This window comes from Apteryx mantelli, chromosome 6 (genome assembly GCF_036417845.1).
Source record: "Apteryx mantelli isolate bAptMan1 chromosome 6, bAptMan1.hap1, whole genome shotgun sequence".
Taxonomy (NCBI): Eukaryota; Metazoa; Chordata; class Aves; order Apterygiformes; family Apterygidae; genus Apteryx; species Apteryx mantelli.
In genome coordinates, this window is record NC_089983.1 from 40,898,262 (window position 1) to 40,914,411 (window position 16,150).

The 16,150-nt window shown below is 41.0% G+C and overlaps 1 protein-coding gene across 3 annotated transcripts; it reads right to left on the reverse strand.

Annotated features, from left to right (window-relative positions):
* Positions 1-1,231: 1,231 nt before the first annotated feature.
* On the reverse strand, positions 1,232-15,479 carry INSIG2 (insulin induced gene 2). 3 transcript variants are annotated; one of them, XR_010884607.1, is made up of 7 exons: positions 15,346-15,479; positions 10,691-11,031; positions 7,380-7,504; positions 5,208-5,374; positions 4,673-4,772; positions 3,121-4,178; positions 1,232-3,014 (listed from the first exon to the last, which is right to left on the reverse strand). XR_010884607.1 is itself a non-coding variant. In XM_067299345.1 (6 exons), exons 2-6 carry the CDS (start codon positions 10,932-10,934, stop codon positions 4,137-4,139), a joined length of 678 nt encoding a protein of 225 aa, XP_067155446.1. In that variant the 5' UTR covers positions 10,935-11,031; positions 15,346-15,479; the 3' UTR covers positions 1,232-4,136. The 3 variants fall into 3 exon arrangements, 2 of the variants coding, with proteins under 2 accessions (XP_067155446.1, XP_067155447.1); XM_067299345.1 differs by having other exon boundaries at positions 1,232-4,178; XM_067299346.1 differs by lacking the exon at positions 15,346-15,479 and adding an exon at positions 12,472-12,511 and having other exon boundaries at positions 1,232-4,178.
* Between the last annotated feature and the right edge of the window lie 671 nt (positions 15,480-16,150).

Below are 16,150 nucleotides of genomic sequence, written 5' to 3' on the forward strand. Positions count from 1 at the left end.
CTGCTTCGAAATGTAAAAAGCATACACAAAACATCCAGGGTAATACAGCAGGTAAAATTATGCCCCTTCCATACACGTGGCAGAAATGAAAAGAGAAGGCTGCTATGCCCAAAGGTCCCGGCAGCAGACCCTGGCCAGATGGCAGAAGAGAATTACAGAAGTTAGAAAAGAAAACTTACTTTGTTTATTCTCCTTCTAGCCGCTTACAGTAGCCACGTTATAACGAGAGGAGCAACATGCATTGCAGGAGAGCCTGCAGCCTGGTGGCTGGAATATTCTCCTAGAAATGAGCAACTTTCCATGCAACACCCTCAGGCTGAATTTGAGCAGGAAGGACCTAGATTTTCCATTCCCAGGGTAGTGCTCTCACGGAGAGGCTGAAGATGAAAGGGAGAGGCACCGCTTGTGTTTCTCAAGGAAAGCAACTTCGCCAGCGTGCTTTGGGCTGAACTTAGCATTGCAACTCGGTCACAATTGTGTCCAGCCTTGACTGTGAAATTTAATTCTTCTGGTGAGACACCAGGCATGCACAGGACTATGCATTTGGCACCAGTTAGGCTTTTGGGTAGCAGGTTGCCCCATCGGATCCTGCAACACAACTGTGGGTCTTCCCATTTGTCCCCTGTGCTCTCTCCAACTTTCACGTGTCCCGTAGCTTTGGGATTCCCTGGGCACACATCCGACCTATTGATGGGCCTCTCTGCCCACCCTTTCTTCAGTCCTGCCTTAAGGTATTTTCATTACATATTTCTAAACCTCCATTTCTTTTACATCTTTTTTGAGATGTACAGGCACTGTACATGGCCACTCAGCGAATACCTAACTTTCAGCAATATACTGCCAATTCATATCCAGACCAGAATATTAATACAAATATCACAGAATGAGGTTCCCTGTAATAAGTGTTTTTTCATATTCACAGGGACTATTTATATCTAAATCTTTATTTTCTATATTGCAGCTAAATTTATCTTATTTTTCCGCAGCTCAAATATTCCTATTGCAGATTCAAAAGAGTAAGTTTTCAAAAGCAGCTCAGCATGCTAATTATGCCAGAATCTCTGCTGATCTGATCTTGCCTGCTTCTTTTTTACTATTTCTAGACAGGTGTTTTGTGCAACCAATATGCCAGCTCAATGGTCAAAATTATTACAAGATTGCTGATAGAAGGCAGTTCAGTGTATTTTAAAAATCAATATAATTTCTTTAAAAAAAAAAGAAACCTATCAAACAAGGTTGTAATTGTATTTAATGCACATTTTGCTTTTAACAGCAATTTGCAAGTTTAAACAGCATAGACCTTACAATGCTTAATTAGTGAAGAGGTTATAGTGCTTATAAAGTTGTATCTAAAATATACCTTATTCATTCTCTATTGAACAGTATTTTGAAGACAGTCTAATATTATAATTACATGCTTTACAGTAGCAGCATGTTCACACCACTATAGTTAAGGCTGTGTCAGCATTCTCATCATGAACCTTTTTCAGCGTTTGAACATATCAGCCATAAAAATACAATGCAGTTTGAAAAAATATGGCATCCAGGATCTCAGTCTCGTATCAACTTTAGTCAAATAAGAATAAAAAAAATAAAATGTATATAATAAAGGACTCCACCCAAATGTAGTTTGGATGATTGCTGCCTTTGCATAACCTGCTCAAAATTTCAAAAATGAAATTTAAAAGACATTAGTTGACAGCACAGTCTAATCAGGTTTACATGAACGTGAGTGCACAAGTGTTGTACAGTGGGTGCCACGAATGCACAATAACCACTTCTCACATACTTGCACATTTTAACATACATAAGTTTTGTTCTGTGTAAATATTTAGATGGGCAGGTTAAAGGAGTTCTGCCACCAAGTGAATAATAAAAACTACTCATCTCCAGTTGTATACACGTATTGGTCACAATGAAATTAAATGCTTCCCAAGTCAGCACACTGGCTATGGAGGTACCACATTAATCCCTACAGTTAGGATAAGAAACATTGACATCTAAATGTTTTGCGCCAGTCATGCCTTGATAATTCAAGAGGGCCTCATCAGGCTGCAGAACAAGCTGAAACCATTCACCTAAGTAAAGAAACAAATACTGTGAGGAAAGGGACCCAGCGGCTTCTCAAGCGCAATGTCAGAATTTGCGTATGGAATCTCACCCTAAGCTCATGCCCTGATGCTTTGCTGGTTTCATTAATAAAACCCTCTATTGCCATGTGGTTTGATTAAAAAAACCAAAACAACTCTAGTCAGGGATCTACTTAAACATGGTCTGCCTCAGTTTAAAGTAAAGCACATCTCTAAGTGCTTTCTTGAAGCAATACCAAACAAAAATGTGCTTAAGGTGCTGAACTGTCATGGAACTGTAAAAAGCTAGTGAAATTTTGTGGAGTTGCAGAATCAAGTTCTTTATACATCATATGCTTATTCATTACTTTTAAACTCCTCCACCCAAAAGATCTGTGACTCTCATTTTTGCTACACGCTTTTGGAAGCACTCCATTGCATACTTCTCAGACTTAGAGATAAGCATACAAGACTGAAAAAGAGTTGCCTGTTTCAAGCTTCATGTACAATACATACACACATTTATTAATAAAAACTTATCTAAACATCTATTTGTTCTTTGGACCAACTCCAGTCTCCCTAGGTGACTGTAACATGTCTTATAAACCCTTCATGGAAGATTTAAAAAAATAGTAATTCAAGACAAAAGAAGAATACATTAAAACAACATCAACACAGAGACAGAAGGGGGAAAATGGAGACAATTCCACCCCAAATTCACTGCTGGCACAGGTTTTCAGAGCCTTCTTCAGGTCTGCTTTTTGCCTTCTTGCACAAGGTCTTTTGTCTTACGATCTTAAAAGGGAGCTGCAAAGCCAACAGAGGAAATTCCATGTACATCCCCAAATATGGGTCAAACTCTAAAATCCTTATTCTTAGGAAAGGAACTGATTAGCACACAGTCTATTTCAGCTCTGTCTTATCAGACTTCCTGTGCACAGGCACCTGTAAAATAGGGATAACAGTATTTATCTACCACAGAAAGTTGCCATGAGAAATGCACTGAAGAGAGCCTGAACCATGGCCACAGCAGTAAGAGCTACATCCATACCTAAATACAGCCTTGTCTCCTTCTGCCAATCCCTGTGAACAGAACAGGAGTAGACAATAATTATCAAAATTAACATTGGTAAAGGAAAGTTTTATGACAGTAAATGGTAGTCACTGGTTTAGTTTAGCAGAAAAAAGTTTTGTAACAACTCCCAAAGGTTGGGTTTTTTCTGCTTAAAGAAGGGACCAACACAAGTTGGCTTAAAGGACTGTAGAAGAATGACCTGAATTGTATCCTATTACTCAACACAGCAAGCCGTTTCAGAATCTGTCCACATCTGAGGATGGTCCACATAGATCAATATCCAAGCTGTGTACACTGCATGTACTAGGGGAAAAAAACAGCAAAGAATTTCCAGTCTCAGCGAAGTTTCCATTTCTGGGTTCTGTGATATGTGATACTGGGCACACAACACAGACAAAAGAAATGGTAGGGTAATAAGCCATACAACCCATATTAAGTTTCCTCACCTATGATGTGATCAAAAAGAATGATACAGCATGTTAATAGGCAGAAGTCTGTTACTTATTGCATCAAGGCTCACTGTAATCCATGAATTTAATAAGGATATTACTAACTATCATCAAATAAAGATCTTCACTCCTAAGTTTGAATTCCCTGTCTTTCACTGAACTATTAAGAACAAATTCTTCAAAATTTTCAAGATAAAGTGAAGCAGAATTTTCAGCTACAGAAATGTAGTGCAAAGGTCAGTTTGGCACTGCAACATTATGGACAGACAAGAATTTATGGTAAACTCAGTTTAGCTTTGGAAAAAAAAAATCCTATAATTGAACCAATATTGTCAAATGTATTGCATACTAGTGTAACTTCACAGTAATCAAAAATCAGACACCAAGGTTTCTATAGAAGCAGCAATCACAGATTGCAGTAAAGTATACTATTCAAGGGAAAAAAATTGCATTTTGGCAATTTCATAGTCAAGTGTTCCTTATGCTCTTCCGACAGTCATTTGTCAGATATTTTCCTGTTTAGAAGGTGCATGTTGTTTCTCCTCAGTCCTCGTGAGACTTCTCTGCAATGACTTTGCATTCATACTGAAAAACAGAAGTGGACAAAAATACTTAGTAATGATAATTTACAAAACTAATGAAGAAAACCGCTACGAAGGGGAATTATCTACACTGCGAGTAATAAAATAGCTCAGTTTACACTTTGCCCAGATGAGTTTGGTCTCCCTAAGTTCTGTGCACGCAGTGTTGGCTCCAATTTCTGTCTCCCTGAGCAGCAGAAACAGCAGTACAGACTTAGGGGTTAGCCTGACTTCTTCTCCCCAAACATGGAGTTCTTACTTAGCTCCTGGTTTTGAAAGGACTGAAAGTAAACAACTAAGAGTGTACAAACAGAGCAAAGTGACAGGCTGTGCTCTGATGAGCAGTACTGATGGTTCACTGACTAGATCAACAAGCACTGATTACAGACTTCACCTTACTCCACATCCACAAGTCAGCTGGTTGGTATATACTGGAAGGAATGACATGCAGATTAAAACTTTTACTGGAAGGCAGTCAACTCCCCCTTCCCAACTTACCATTGCCAGTTGCCTGCCAATATTGCCCATAGTTATTCCACCAGCAAAAAATATACATGGCAGCCAGGAACGAACATAAAGGAAATCTGGAGATGTGTATCTGGAAAAGAGCATGTATTCTTGAGCTCAACCTTGGGGAATACATAAAAACAGAGTACTCCAACCACAGGAGACAAATTCATAAATTTAAGTATGAGGACATTTGAATTAAAAAAGCCACATATTATAGACATTTAAATACTTACAGCAAATAACAAAGGAGGCTTCCTATTGATTCTAATCATATTTATTAAACTACAAAAAGCATGTTATATTGTAGGTAAGTCAGCAACTTATTAAAGTAAATAACTCCCACCTAAAAGTCTCACTCTTACAAGCACATAAAAGCTTTCATCAATAGTCCAATTTATTTTACACCTAAAATTAAGTGCTGGCAGCTTTGGAAATCACATCAGATTCTACCCTTTCAATTATTCTGAATTTATGTTATAGTTTCAAGAGAATATCATTTAACCTTGAAGAAGTAAATACTTACTGATAAACTCCATTGTAGACCAGAAGCTGTGACACCAATGTAGCCAGAAAAGCAATTCCTATTCCAAGACCAAAGCCACTTCGTGATCTATCAAACGTCCACCACAGCCCAATTGATAGGGCTGCTAATGTGAGAGACAACTGGATATTGTTGGCAAAGTCCACTTTCTGTGTTACTTGTTAAGGATAAGCTTGGAAATATCAAATATAGGTGAAAAGCACTTTTCTTCACTCTGTCTATCATTATTTTGGCATAAGATAGCATGTCCCTCCATAAAAAAAATACAACACTAGACAATTAATACAGCTATCAGGTATAAGGAAATAAGCCTTGTAAGTATTATGAGAGTAACGGGAAACTAAAGACTTAAGGTATTATTTCATGTTTAGAGTCTTAGCACTGTACAAGAGCAAAGAGACCATATACCTATCAAACAGAACACAAGAGTTTTAGACAGACATACAATGCACATTTTACTGTTCAGAGTAAAGGCATTACATCCTCACCTGCTCCTTTATTACACTAAGCATGAAATCTTAAATCTAGCATTAAACTGTTCCAAATGCCAGGGATTTACTGAAATAAGATATCTGTGGAGGTTAAATAACTCTTATTTGACTTCCTGTTATGTTTTTTTATTTTAATATATATGCCAGTTTACATTCAGTAAAACATTAATAATTTTAACATTTTCTATAAAACAAAGTGTAAATAATGTTACTGTGAACTCATGTAAATCAACACAGAAATCAGTTTTTATCAGCTCAGTGATAAAACTGTGAAGTCATTCCGGACATCTTTGTAGTGCTTCCCTCTTCAAAATGCTGCAGAAATACTAGTTCATCCTCACAACTCCTTTCCAAAACATATTATTAAAAAGGAGGCTGTCAAGCATCGTTAGCCTGAAAGTAGATTTATGGGATGACAACATAAAAACACAGCTTACAGAACAACTATGGTCCAAGCTGGTGAGCACCACAGGACCAGGCTAATGTATCTTTGACAAGCAGAGGGCAAGGCTTGTGAGGGACAGTGAGGAGGACTCTGAACCTTGACAGCTCCAGCTCTTCTGGCCATACAGCATAGGATGGCTTGCAGGAACAAAAATAAAAACCAACAAAAAAAACCCCAAAGTCCAAGTTATGTCAATGAAAATTCAGCCAGCTCTCACATCTTTCACTAAACCTGCCCTATTTTTCTTCAGCTAGAAACAAGGAGATTCAGTAGCACACAATCAGGGACTTTTTAGCACTCTCCCCACAAATTTCTGCTAGCCACTTTGGAACTGATATTAAAGGCAATGAGACTTCTAGAGATAAAAAGTTTTTTTTAATCAGTTCATCAGAACTCAGTTTTCATAGACAGACAGACAGACACTGGCTTTGCCTCACAGAGGAGGCCCTACCTGAAGATACAACCAGCGAAGCTCACAAGGGTGCCAGTGAGGTGTGTCAGCCCACTCGGGAAACACCCTGCAAGCCAGCATGCCCCCAGGACTAGTAGCTGCTTGAGAGAGAAGGAACAGGAGTTTCAAACACAGTTGTGCAAGGACGTACATGAACATCTACGCTCTTTAGGAGGAAGATGATGTACTATAATATACTGACTGACTTCTAATTGCTCTTACTGAATGACCACAGGAAAGGTAACTACTCTCTCAGCATCAAGGCCTTAATTTGTAGCATGGTGTAACAACACTTACTAGCCTTGTAAAATGCTTTGGGTTGTCCTGGGTAATAGCTGCTCCTAACTTTTCTGCATTCTTTGCAAAGCACATATGTTTCACTGATGATCTCAAGACTGGGCTTCAACCTGTAACCACAGTGTTAAATGAATACTGACTTTTATGTATTAAAGCACTTTTTTATAATACATAACATGGAAGTATTTCCCCACACTTGTTTTAATTATTCAAAACACATAAAGACTTAAAGCAAAATAAATACCAATACTGAGACATTTCTAATGAAAAGATTTTTCAGAACCAGCTGGTGTGAGACTTACTACCTTCAGTATTGCTACTATCATTTAACAGTAACACATATTTCATATTTCCTTTGCCAAAATGCTGCACATCATATTTTTAACAACAATGCATTAAGACTGAGTATGTAGGCTTTGTTTTGCTGGAAACCTATTTGTTATTGACAATTTCATTAGAATATAGGATACAGCACTGGCATGATTTATACCCACAAAGACTGCTACACATCGCATTACACTGGACCATTCTCTCTTAAATTTATGTGGTTCTCCCAGATGTCTGTCCATGCATGGGTACAGTAACCCAATCACAGCTGTGGAAACATAAAAGAAAAAAAGCCCCAAAAGTTAAAGCACTGGCAACATTTAGCTAGAATGAAGACTATCTAGATTTTGACAATAATTGTAACTAGCAAAACAGATATCGTAAGCATAAATATAACTGTAGAAAACACACACTGTAACAGAACAGGAATTTCAAACACAATTTTGTTACTAAAAAGCACTGTAAAATTGTTCAGCAGCATCTTCAATCACAGCAGCAGTGACTGTCAGAAGTACCAAAACAGAGATAATCTGAACTAAGGGTGGAGGATCAAAGAGATCTACACCATAACAGAATTTGCAGTCTCACAATTTAGTTCAAAAAGAGCAGCAATAGGTTGCAAGTTGGCACTTTTGAAAATTCCACATCTTAAACATGCATATTAAGATAATTACAAAACAAAAACACCACAATAAGGGTGTAGCATGATTTATAATGTCAGTAATTTTTGTCTTCTTCTGTTGTTGTTACAAGCAGTTTTCATTTGGATAATGCTTCTCTTTCCTTCACTGCTACTGTAAAGACTCACACAAAAGAGGGTAAACCAAGAGTCCGCAGAAGCTGTTGAATATACAAAGCAAATAGGACTTTCAACGCCAGGGAAGTATTATGCACTTTGAGCATTTCTTGATAAATGTATTTTACACTGTAGCTACAGCTAAAAAGACTGTTACCAACACAGCAGAGGAATAAACTGTTGCTTAGCGTTAAACTGGTGCTGCAGGAGCGAGGCAGAGACTGAGTAATCGGTACGGACTCTAATACCCTCAGCCTGGCATGCTGTTGGGAGATACATTATGGCAAATGCTTTTTATTCTGCCAGAGAACCTGATCTCCAGGATTTAGGAAAATAAATCACCAGTAAAGCAGGAAGGTGAAAAAAAAAACCTGTTTGAGCAATTTTCTTGCCAAAGGCATTGGGCCAAACTGATGACTAATATCAGTGATAGATCTTCTCTGTCACTGTGACAGTGAAAGGTCTTCTCAGAAAGCCACCTCGATTGCCACTGATTACAAATACACAAAATACCTTTATTCTGCTCATAATAACAAACCACGTCTCAGAGAAATGCTCATGCCAGTTGCAGGGAGGCTGTGCAAGCATGAATGGTAAAACAATCCATAAATTATCAACATTTAGCCAGAGACGTTCTTTGTATGCATGTTAGCTGAGGGGAGAAGGAGGGAAGAGGGGAAAGACTGGTAACGGAAAAGAAATAACTCAAACTCCTCAACAGGTGTCCTGCTGGGAAAAGACAACTTAATACCTTTAAGTCAGGTGGCAAGTAGTGCAAATACTTAGCAGGTGACTGGCTACATTCTACAAGCAATATTCATTCATTCCATCAAAGTTATCAGCCCAGCAGAACCAGAAAGACCCCAAAGGCTCCTCTGAGAGGTAACAAAGCCTAACCTTTATCATTTCACAATACACAGCTGCAGACATAATGTTATCAAATGTTCTCAAAAAGAGCGCATAAGCTGCAACCTGACTTTACTGTGCAAACTTTAAGTGTTGCTGCTGCAAGTTGGGATTCTGTCATTTCAACCCCCAGAGAAACCTTGAAAAGGAAATAGCAAGTGGTACCATTAAAATAGTGTGTGAACATGGTTTTAATAGAATAGCCAGCGTACTACTGGTCCTTAAATCTCTTTTGAAGTACGTTATCCTTCTCACACTGTAAGCTTCACGGCCATAACAACAGCTATTTTCCTAGTAATAACTACAGTTACATCCACAAGCTCTCTAAGAATCAGAACACCCAAAATCATTCCTACACAAAATGATAGAGAAAAGCTGTTGACTAGCTAAGCCCTGTCACAAATGTGACAGTGTTCAAATCAAACTATATATAAAAGATCAAACCTTTGCCAGATTGTTTGTCAAGACAACCAATTTAAAGTGTAAAAAATACAGTAAATGCAGGATACAATCAATGAATAATCCACAATCTCAGCGCTAAGAGACAACTAATAGTTAAAGTAGGTAGATAACTGTGACCATAATATGCCAAATGCATTTCCACAGTACAAAACTGACAGATTCAGAGAGATATTTGGAGGGTTTCCTTTCAAATCAAGCTGCTCTATGATATCTGTGGTGTAATATTTCAACAAGGTATCTAAAAGAAAGTAACTTGATGACTTGGAAAAAAAATAGGCTTAAATATTATCATTACCAAGACAGTGATGCCAAACCAAACCTAGTTTATTGACCCAAACTAACATCCAGAAAAGCGATCTTCTCAATCTTATTAAAACCGATCTCCAGGAAGATGCTGCCTTTACTATAAAGGTTCACTAAAGCAGAATCCTCCAGTATTAGCTGCTAAGAATACTTCCTTAGTAAAATAATTGACCATGTGATTGGTGATCTTCAGAGCCAAGCACAAAGCCTCATTCCATTTTACCACAGAAGATCCCTCTTGATATTAGAAGATGAAGGAAGAGGGAAAAGTATATTTCTTACCACCTACAGTAGACATCTCACTTAAACTATCCCCTAAATCACACACAAAATCCTCAACTCCCTACAAGGTCATGGGAGAACTGTAGCACGTTCACATCATCCAACTTGATGCATGAATTTAACTGAGGTGCTCTGTTCTGTAAAATGCTTTCTGCAACTGCAAACTGCATATTGGGCCTTAACTCCTTGAGATAGAGTCAAGTCTCTGACCTTTACAGAACTAAAGCTATACCTCAAACTGGACTGAGGAACAAATGGAAAGCTGAACTACAAAATGGAGCATCACTCAGGGTGGTTCACTGCACTCAAACAAGCTACCGTATGCTGCACAATCTAACCCATCCAGGCTATTTTCAAAGGACTGCCTATATAGCACACTCCCATAATCTAGCATCAAGGCCACAAGTGGCACTACTGTTTAAAATTCGTTAAACTTGTACTCTAATCCAGAAAAAAAAGCAAAGGCTAGACTCTGCTAACAGTACTGCAGTGTAACAAGCTAGCAGAACAAAAATGTTTGGACACGTGCATGGCATGCATATTTGTGTCTACGTGGAGAAATGAAATGGGGACATAATAGCTAGGAAAGGGCAGTGTTGCTGGAAGAGGAATTTACATCTTCCACGCCTTTTACATAAAGTTTTTCATAACTACCTTTCAACACTTTCATCTCCACACCAGGCACACTTACATGATCGAACTTACCTGACGCTGTGCCACAGCAAGGTGGTACCCACCAAGCTGAGGAGAAGATGCTTGTGATCACATCAGGGGGGAAGAGAGTAACATTTCTCTGGATCTGAAGCAAGTTTAATACTAATGCAAGGAATACGCCAATAAAAAACAGCACTATTCCACGAATTACCAAATTCATGCCACGACTGGTAACAGATGAAATGTATGGACCACACTTTTTTGGCAAGGTTGGCATTGCATCATTTTCTGCCATGACTTCTTATGTTCTCAGAGACATCCAGCAGGCTGACTGAGGAGGATTCACTTGTAATCAGTATTTTGACTCTCTTCAATTAGGAGACACCCAAACCCTGAAAAATAATAAAACAAGGCTGAAAAAATGCAGATGCAAGAAACATTAAGTATATTTCTCTTAAATAAATTGCAGATTGGGTTATGGATAAAAATTATGGATATTATTTTCTTTGGAATTTTCAGAAGATACAATTAGTCCTTGAGAAATAAAAACCCCACCAGAACCAACCGCAGTTGCAGAAATGCCTACAATGAAAAAAAATAGCTTTGTCTGCTAGAAAACAGAGAAGGAGGAAACATGTGACATGGGATAGCTTGGAATTTGAAACCACATGGAAGAAGAAATAAAACTGCTATCAGAAGGAAGAAAGGCTTGCTTCACAGTAATAATAAATGTTGATTTTATCCTCTCCTTAAAGCAACAACAAGAGATTATGTAATTCAAAAGCAAGTAAACACAGCCCTTAGCTCCAAGGCAGCCTCAGAGGTTCATGAATCTTTCTTCTTCAGGAGAAGCCAGAACACATTTCTCAACTGGAAAGTGAAATCTGAGAAATATTTTTCAGGGTGAAGTCAGAATTTCAGCAATCCCGTAGTTCATCAATTTTTGTAATCCCAGATAAGAGCAAATAATTATGCAAACCAGAGAAATAGTTTCAATACAGAGAAATGCTTACCAAAGTAACACAAATTTTGTGAAAATTATCCCACATTACTACAAACTATGATTTTAATCAGGTATAGAAGAATCTGAATGCAAAGGGAAAAAGGAGCACCACCTACCCATGTACCTGATAGCTTCCTACATGAGTAACTCTGAACTTTATGAATGGCAGAGATCCCACCCCAAAAACTTAAAAAAAAAATAAAATCCCATCAATCAAAAGTCTTGTTATACATGGATTCAGTGTCACATTCAAGTATAACAACAATTTTGATCGACAGCTTAGCCACCTGGAACTTTGAAGGAAAAACAGACATTGTTTTTAAATTTGAAACTGCCAACTGGTGGCGGCTTTTGTTAACTCTTACTTATGGACACACAGAGAAAAGGGGAGCTGCAATAGTGCATACTTCCCCTTTCTGCTTGGACTTCAGCAGATCCAGAGGAAGCTCTCCGAAGGCGTAATGGCAGCGGGAAGGAAGCAGTACCCCTGCAGCATATGCAGAAGAAACACCAAAAGTGAAGTTAAATACATCCAGGCCAGCTAAGACACTACCGTTAACTCCCCAGAAGACATGATGCCACTCTGTGGCCTCTTCCAACAACGGTCACTCAGAAATCCCTACAGTTGAAAAAGTCCCAAGAGGCAAAAGAAAAGCAAAAGTTGTTCTCATCACACACAACTTCCCGCTGGTAGTTTGGGGAGGCAGCAGAGTCCTCCAAAGAATACAGGATCTCTTCTATATGGTTACTTTGGAGCATTATTTGTAATTACGAACACATCCGGAGGGCAACCATGGTGCCTGGCTTCTTAGCCAACTTCCTGACTCACACTGAACATTGAGATGTCTGCATCAGAGCTGACGCTGGGAATGCAATTTCCCTCAGGCAAAATGGAGGTGCTCCAGATTTTTTTTCCCCTGTCTCCAGAGGGCGTGGTGGTAGAGCTTGGATAATATATTTAGCCTCCAGGAAAGAAAGCATGGAATCACAAATAAATTACAATTTCAGCTGAGAACCTCCCCCGTCCCTTGGGGTTTTGCCCACCAGTTGATGACAGGGACACTCAGAACTCACAGGGAAAGTCTTTTAAATATATAGCATCAGAGACTGTGCAGCATGATCATAAATGAACTTTACAGCAATACTGGACTTAAGAGGAGCTTTTAAACCACTAAGTCTAGCCCCCACTGCTTCTTCCGGAAGGCTGCTCTAAAACATCACTGACCTAATGGTCAGAAATCATTTAAATTTCCAGCTCTTCCAACTTCATCACATTAGCTTAAACAGTTCTTCTCCCTCACTAACACTGTTGGAGACAGCAGTTATACCACTTCTTAGCTTTCGTTTTCCTCGGAAAACAAGCTGAGCCCTTAATTTGACTCTCCATTTAGTTCATCATCCTAATAGTTCTTGGCGCTTCCTGAAGTCTGAATGCCACTTTTTTTTGAGTATGCGTAACCAGAGCTGACGTATACGATTCCAGGTTCAGTTCTCATGACCTCGTACAAGGAAATTCACGCTTTCGTATCTCCATTTAAATGAGCTCTTCTGCTGCACCCCAGGATCACGTTTGCTTTTTTCACTGTCATAAAGTGGTTGCTCACATCCTGTGATCCATTACTACATTCAAGTCTTTCTTCTTTCCTCTTAGTGAACTCCTTGTTCTTTGGTTCCAGCCCCCAACAGTGCATGTTGAATTTTATCCCACCTGTACTATTCCAGCACCCAACGTCATTCAGTTTTTCCATAAGATATCTCAATTGCTTTGGCCTTGAGGAGGGTTCCCAACTTTGGATGATCAGTGAACATCATGACTACAATTCTATTTTGTGCGCCAAGGTCATCATTTAAAATATTAAACAAGAGGAGTCCAAGTCCCAAACTTTGAGGAAATCTATTAATAATTTCCCCGCAGCCATTATTTCCCCATTTTAGACCATCTCTTGATATCTCTCTAACAAGCCTATCCTTCTTGTAATTCTTCTAATTACAATGATCTCCAACTTAATTAAGAATTCTCAACTGTCCCACGTGGCACTACATAAAATATTTTACTGCTGTAAACATAGATCAGATCTTATGCATTTTCTTTGGCTAGAAATGATGGTTATCAAATAAAGTACAAGTTTATTCTGGCATAAACCAGTTTCAGTGCATAAAAACGGCATTTACCCAACTTTACATTTATTTAATGTCATTCAGCAAATATATATGACACTTCATTGTGAAAATCAAAATATAACAGGACTTTTCTATTCCAGGAAACTGCCTACTGTTTTTATACAACCACTGCAGCTGCAAGTCATTCGAGTCACTGCAGAACACCAGCAACAGATTTTTACTACTAGGTAAACAGCCTTACCCAAACAAGGACGCTTTAGTGTGTATACATCAATGAACGCGTTTATAACAAGTAACGCCAGATCTTAAATTAGTAGTATGATGCAGTGGTTTCTGTCCTGGTCTCTTGTCCTAGACATATGGCTCCTGTTTGTTTTATCACAGTTTCCTAGTTTTCTCTGCTGATTGGCTCCAAGACCTTCTGGTATATTATGAACAGAAATTGAGAAACACAGCAAGGCAACAGCTGACCAAAACTAATATTAAGATTCTTATCTTATATTCTTATAAGAATATAGTCTTAAGATTCCTTAGATAACCTGGGCTTGAGGTTCTCAGGTAAGCATACTACTTGGGTATGAAAAGTATTTACTATTGCCTCCTTTAATAAAAATGGAAATTAAGATTTCTAAAGAAGACATCAGCTCCTTGTTCTGGACTGGGAGGCTAGTGTGCATGCAAATCGATGACACATCATCTCTCCTTTTAACCCTTATGTTTTACTTTGGGTTTCCATTTGGACGGGAATAGTTCCTATTTTGAACCAACGTTATTTCTGAGCCCTCACCTCTTGAGCATGAATGTTCAAAACTGTAACAGCATGCAGAAAGCTACAGGTGGGGCACTTTCACGAAGTCTCAACTTCGCCTTCCCTCTTCTGTGACACACTGCTTCAACCCAAGCTTTTTAACATACCTTGGTATATGGTATTATATTTGACCCACAAAGCCACCACGGGATGCCTGGCATTACGCAAAAAAAGTTAAGTAGCAAATTACCATCCCAGCCATTTTCAAAACACTTAGTCACTTAACTGTCTCTTAATTAGGAGATCCATCCTGCAAACACTCTTTACCCTAATGAGGACCTCTGTGTTGTGTGCGATTCACGAGATTTAGCTTCTTACGTGGTACAGACATACATTACGAAGAAGTGGAAGGGGGGGGGAAAAAAACAAAAAAAAAGGAAAGAGAAAGCTTTATTCACGCAGAACAAGCGGGAGGAAACGCAGCGGAGCGCTCTGCCCTCGGCGAGGCCCCCTCCTCCGGCGAGCCGACCGCTGCGGGCAGGCCGTGACAGCGGCGCCGAGGCTCGCTCCGAGACGAGCGGCCGCAGGGGCCGAGGCCGCCCGGGGCAGGGCGCCGCGGCTGCCGCGCAGGAACCGGCCGCGCAGGAACCGGCCCCGCAGGGCCCCGCTGCCGCGGCTGCCGGGGCCGGGGCGAGAGGCGGCCGCCGCGGCGCTCGCCGACCCCGGGAAGGGGCCGCGAGGGGCCGCTCCCCCCCGCCGCCGCCGCCGCCGCGCCCCCTCCTCCCCGGGCCGCCGCCGCCCGCCAACCGCCGCCGCCGCAGCCCCGGGACTCACTCGGCCTCCGCCATCTTCTGCCTGCCCGCGCCAGTCTCCGCCTCGCGCAGCCTCCGCAGCGCCCGGCGGCGCCGCGCCGAGCAGGTGACGGGGGCGGCCGCGGAGGCGCGGGGCCGGCTGCGCGCAAAGCACGGCCTGGCCCTCCGGATCGCCGCCGCCGGCCCGGCCCGGCCCGGCCCGCCAGGGCGGCCCGCCCGCCGCGGGGAGGGGAAGGGAGGGGAGGGGCCCGCGGGCGTGAGGGGAGCAGCGGCCGCGCCGGGGCCGGGCCGCCGCGGGGAGGGGAAGGGAAGGGAAGGGAAGGGCGGCGGGACGCACCTGCCCCGCGGCGGAGCAACGCGCCGGCTCCTGGCGGGGGCAGAGAAACGAGGGGAAAGCGCCGAGGCTGCGGCCCGGAGCGGGTCGGCCGCGCCGCGCCGCGCCGGGGCTCCTGCGCCCCGAGGAGCCGGCACCGGCCAGCCGCAGCGCTGCTGCCGGTTCGCTGTTAGTCTCCTTATGTACCCCCCCTCCCCCAAATATTATTTACATTATCTTCCCTACATGCTTTTTTATTTTATTTATTTATTTATTTATTTATTTTATATTTATCTTATTTTAGTTTTTAGTATTCCCTGTCAGCGCATGAGGTTCAACGCGGCTTTTCTGTGAAATAAAATCAAGCTCATCTGCGTATGCTTGCAAAACTGAGGTCTTAAAAAACGGAGGTGTAAAGGAAAGGGAGAGGAAAGAACAGGTCAGCACACTGAATTAAAACAGTGCAGAATTCACAGAACACAGAAAAAGAGACACTGTTCCCCTGCCCCCCACC

Bases quoted from the DNA above. Each gene is read 5' to 3' on its own strand.
- INSIG2 (XM_067299345.1), bottom strand. From the start codon at position 10,934: ATGGCAGAAAATGATGCAATGCCAACCTTGCCAAAAAAGTGTGGTCCA. The intron at 5,375-7,379 runs GTATCCTATATT...CAAGTAACACAG, and splicing joins GTATAAATCATGCCAGTGCT to AAAGTGGACTTTGCCAACAA. The intron at 4,179-4,672 runs GTAAGTTGGGAA...TCTGTTTTTCAG, and splicing joins TTGGCAGGCAACTGGCAATG to TATGAATGCAAAGTCATTGC.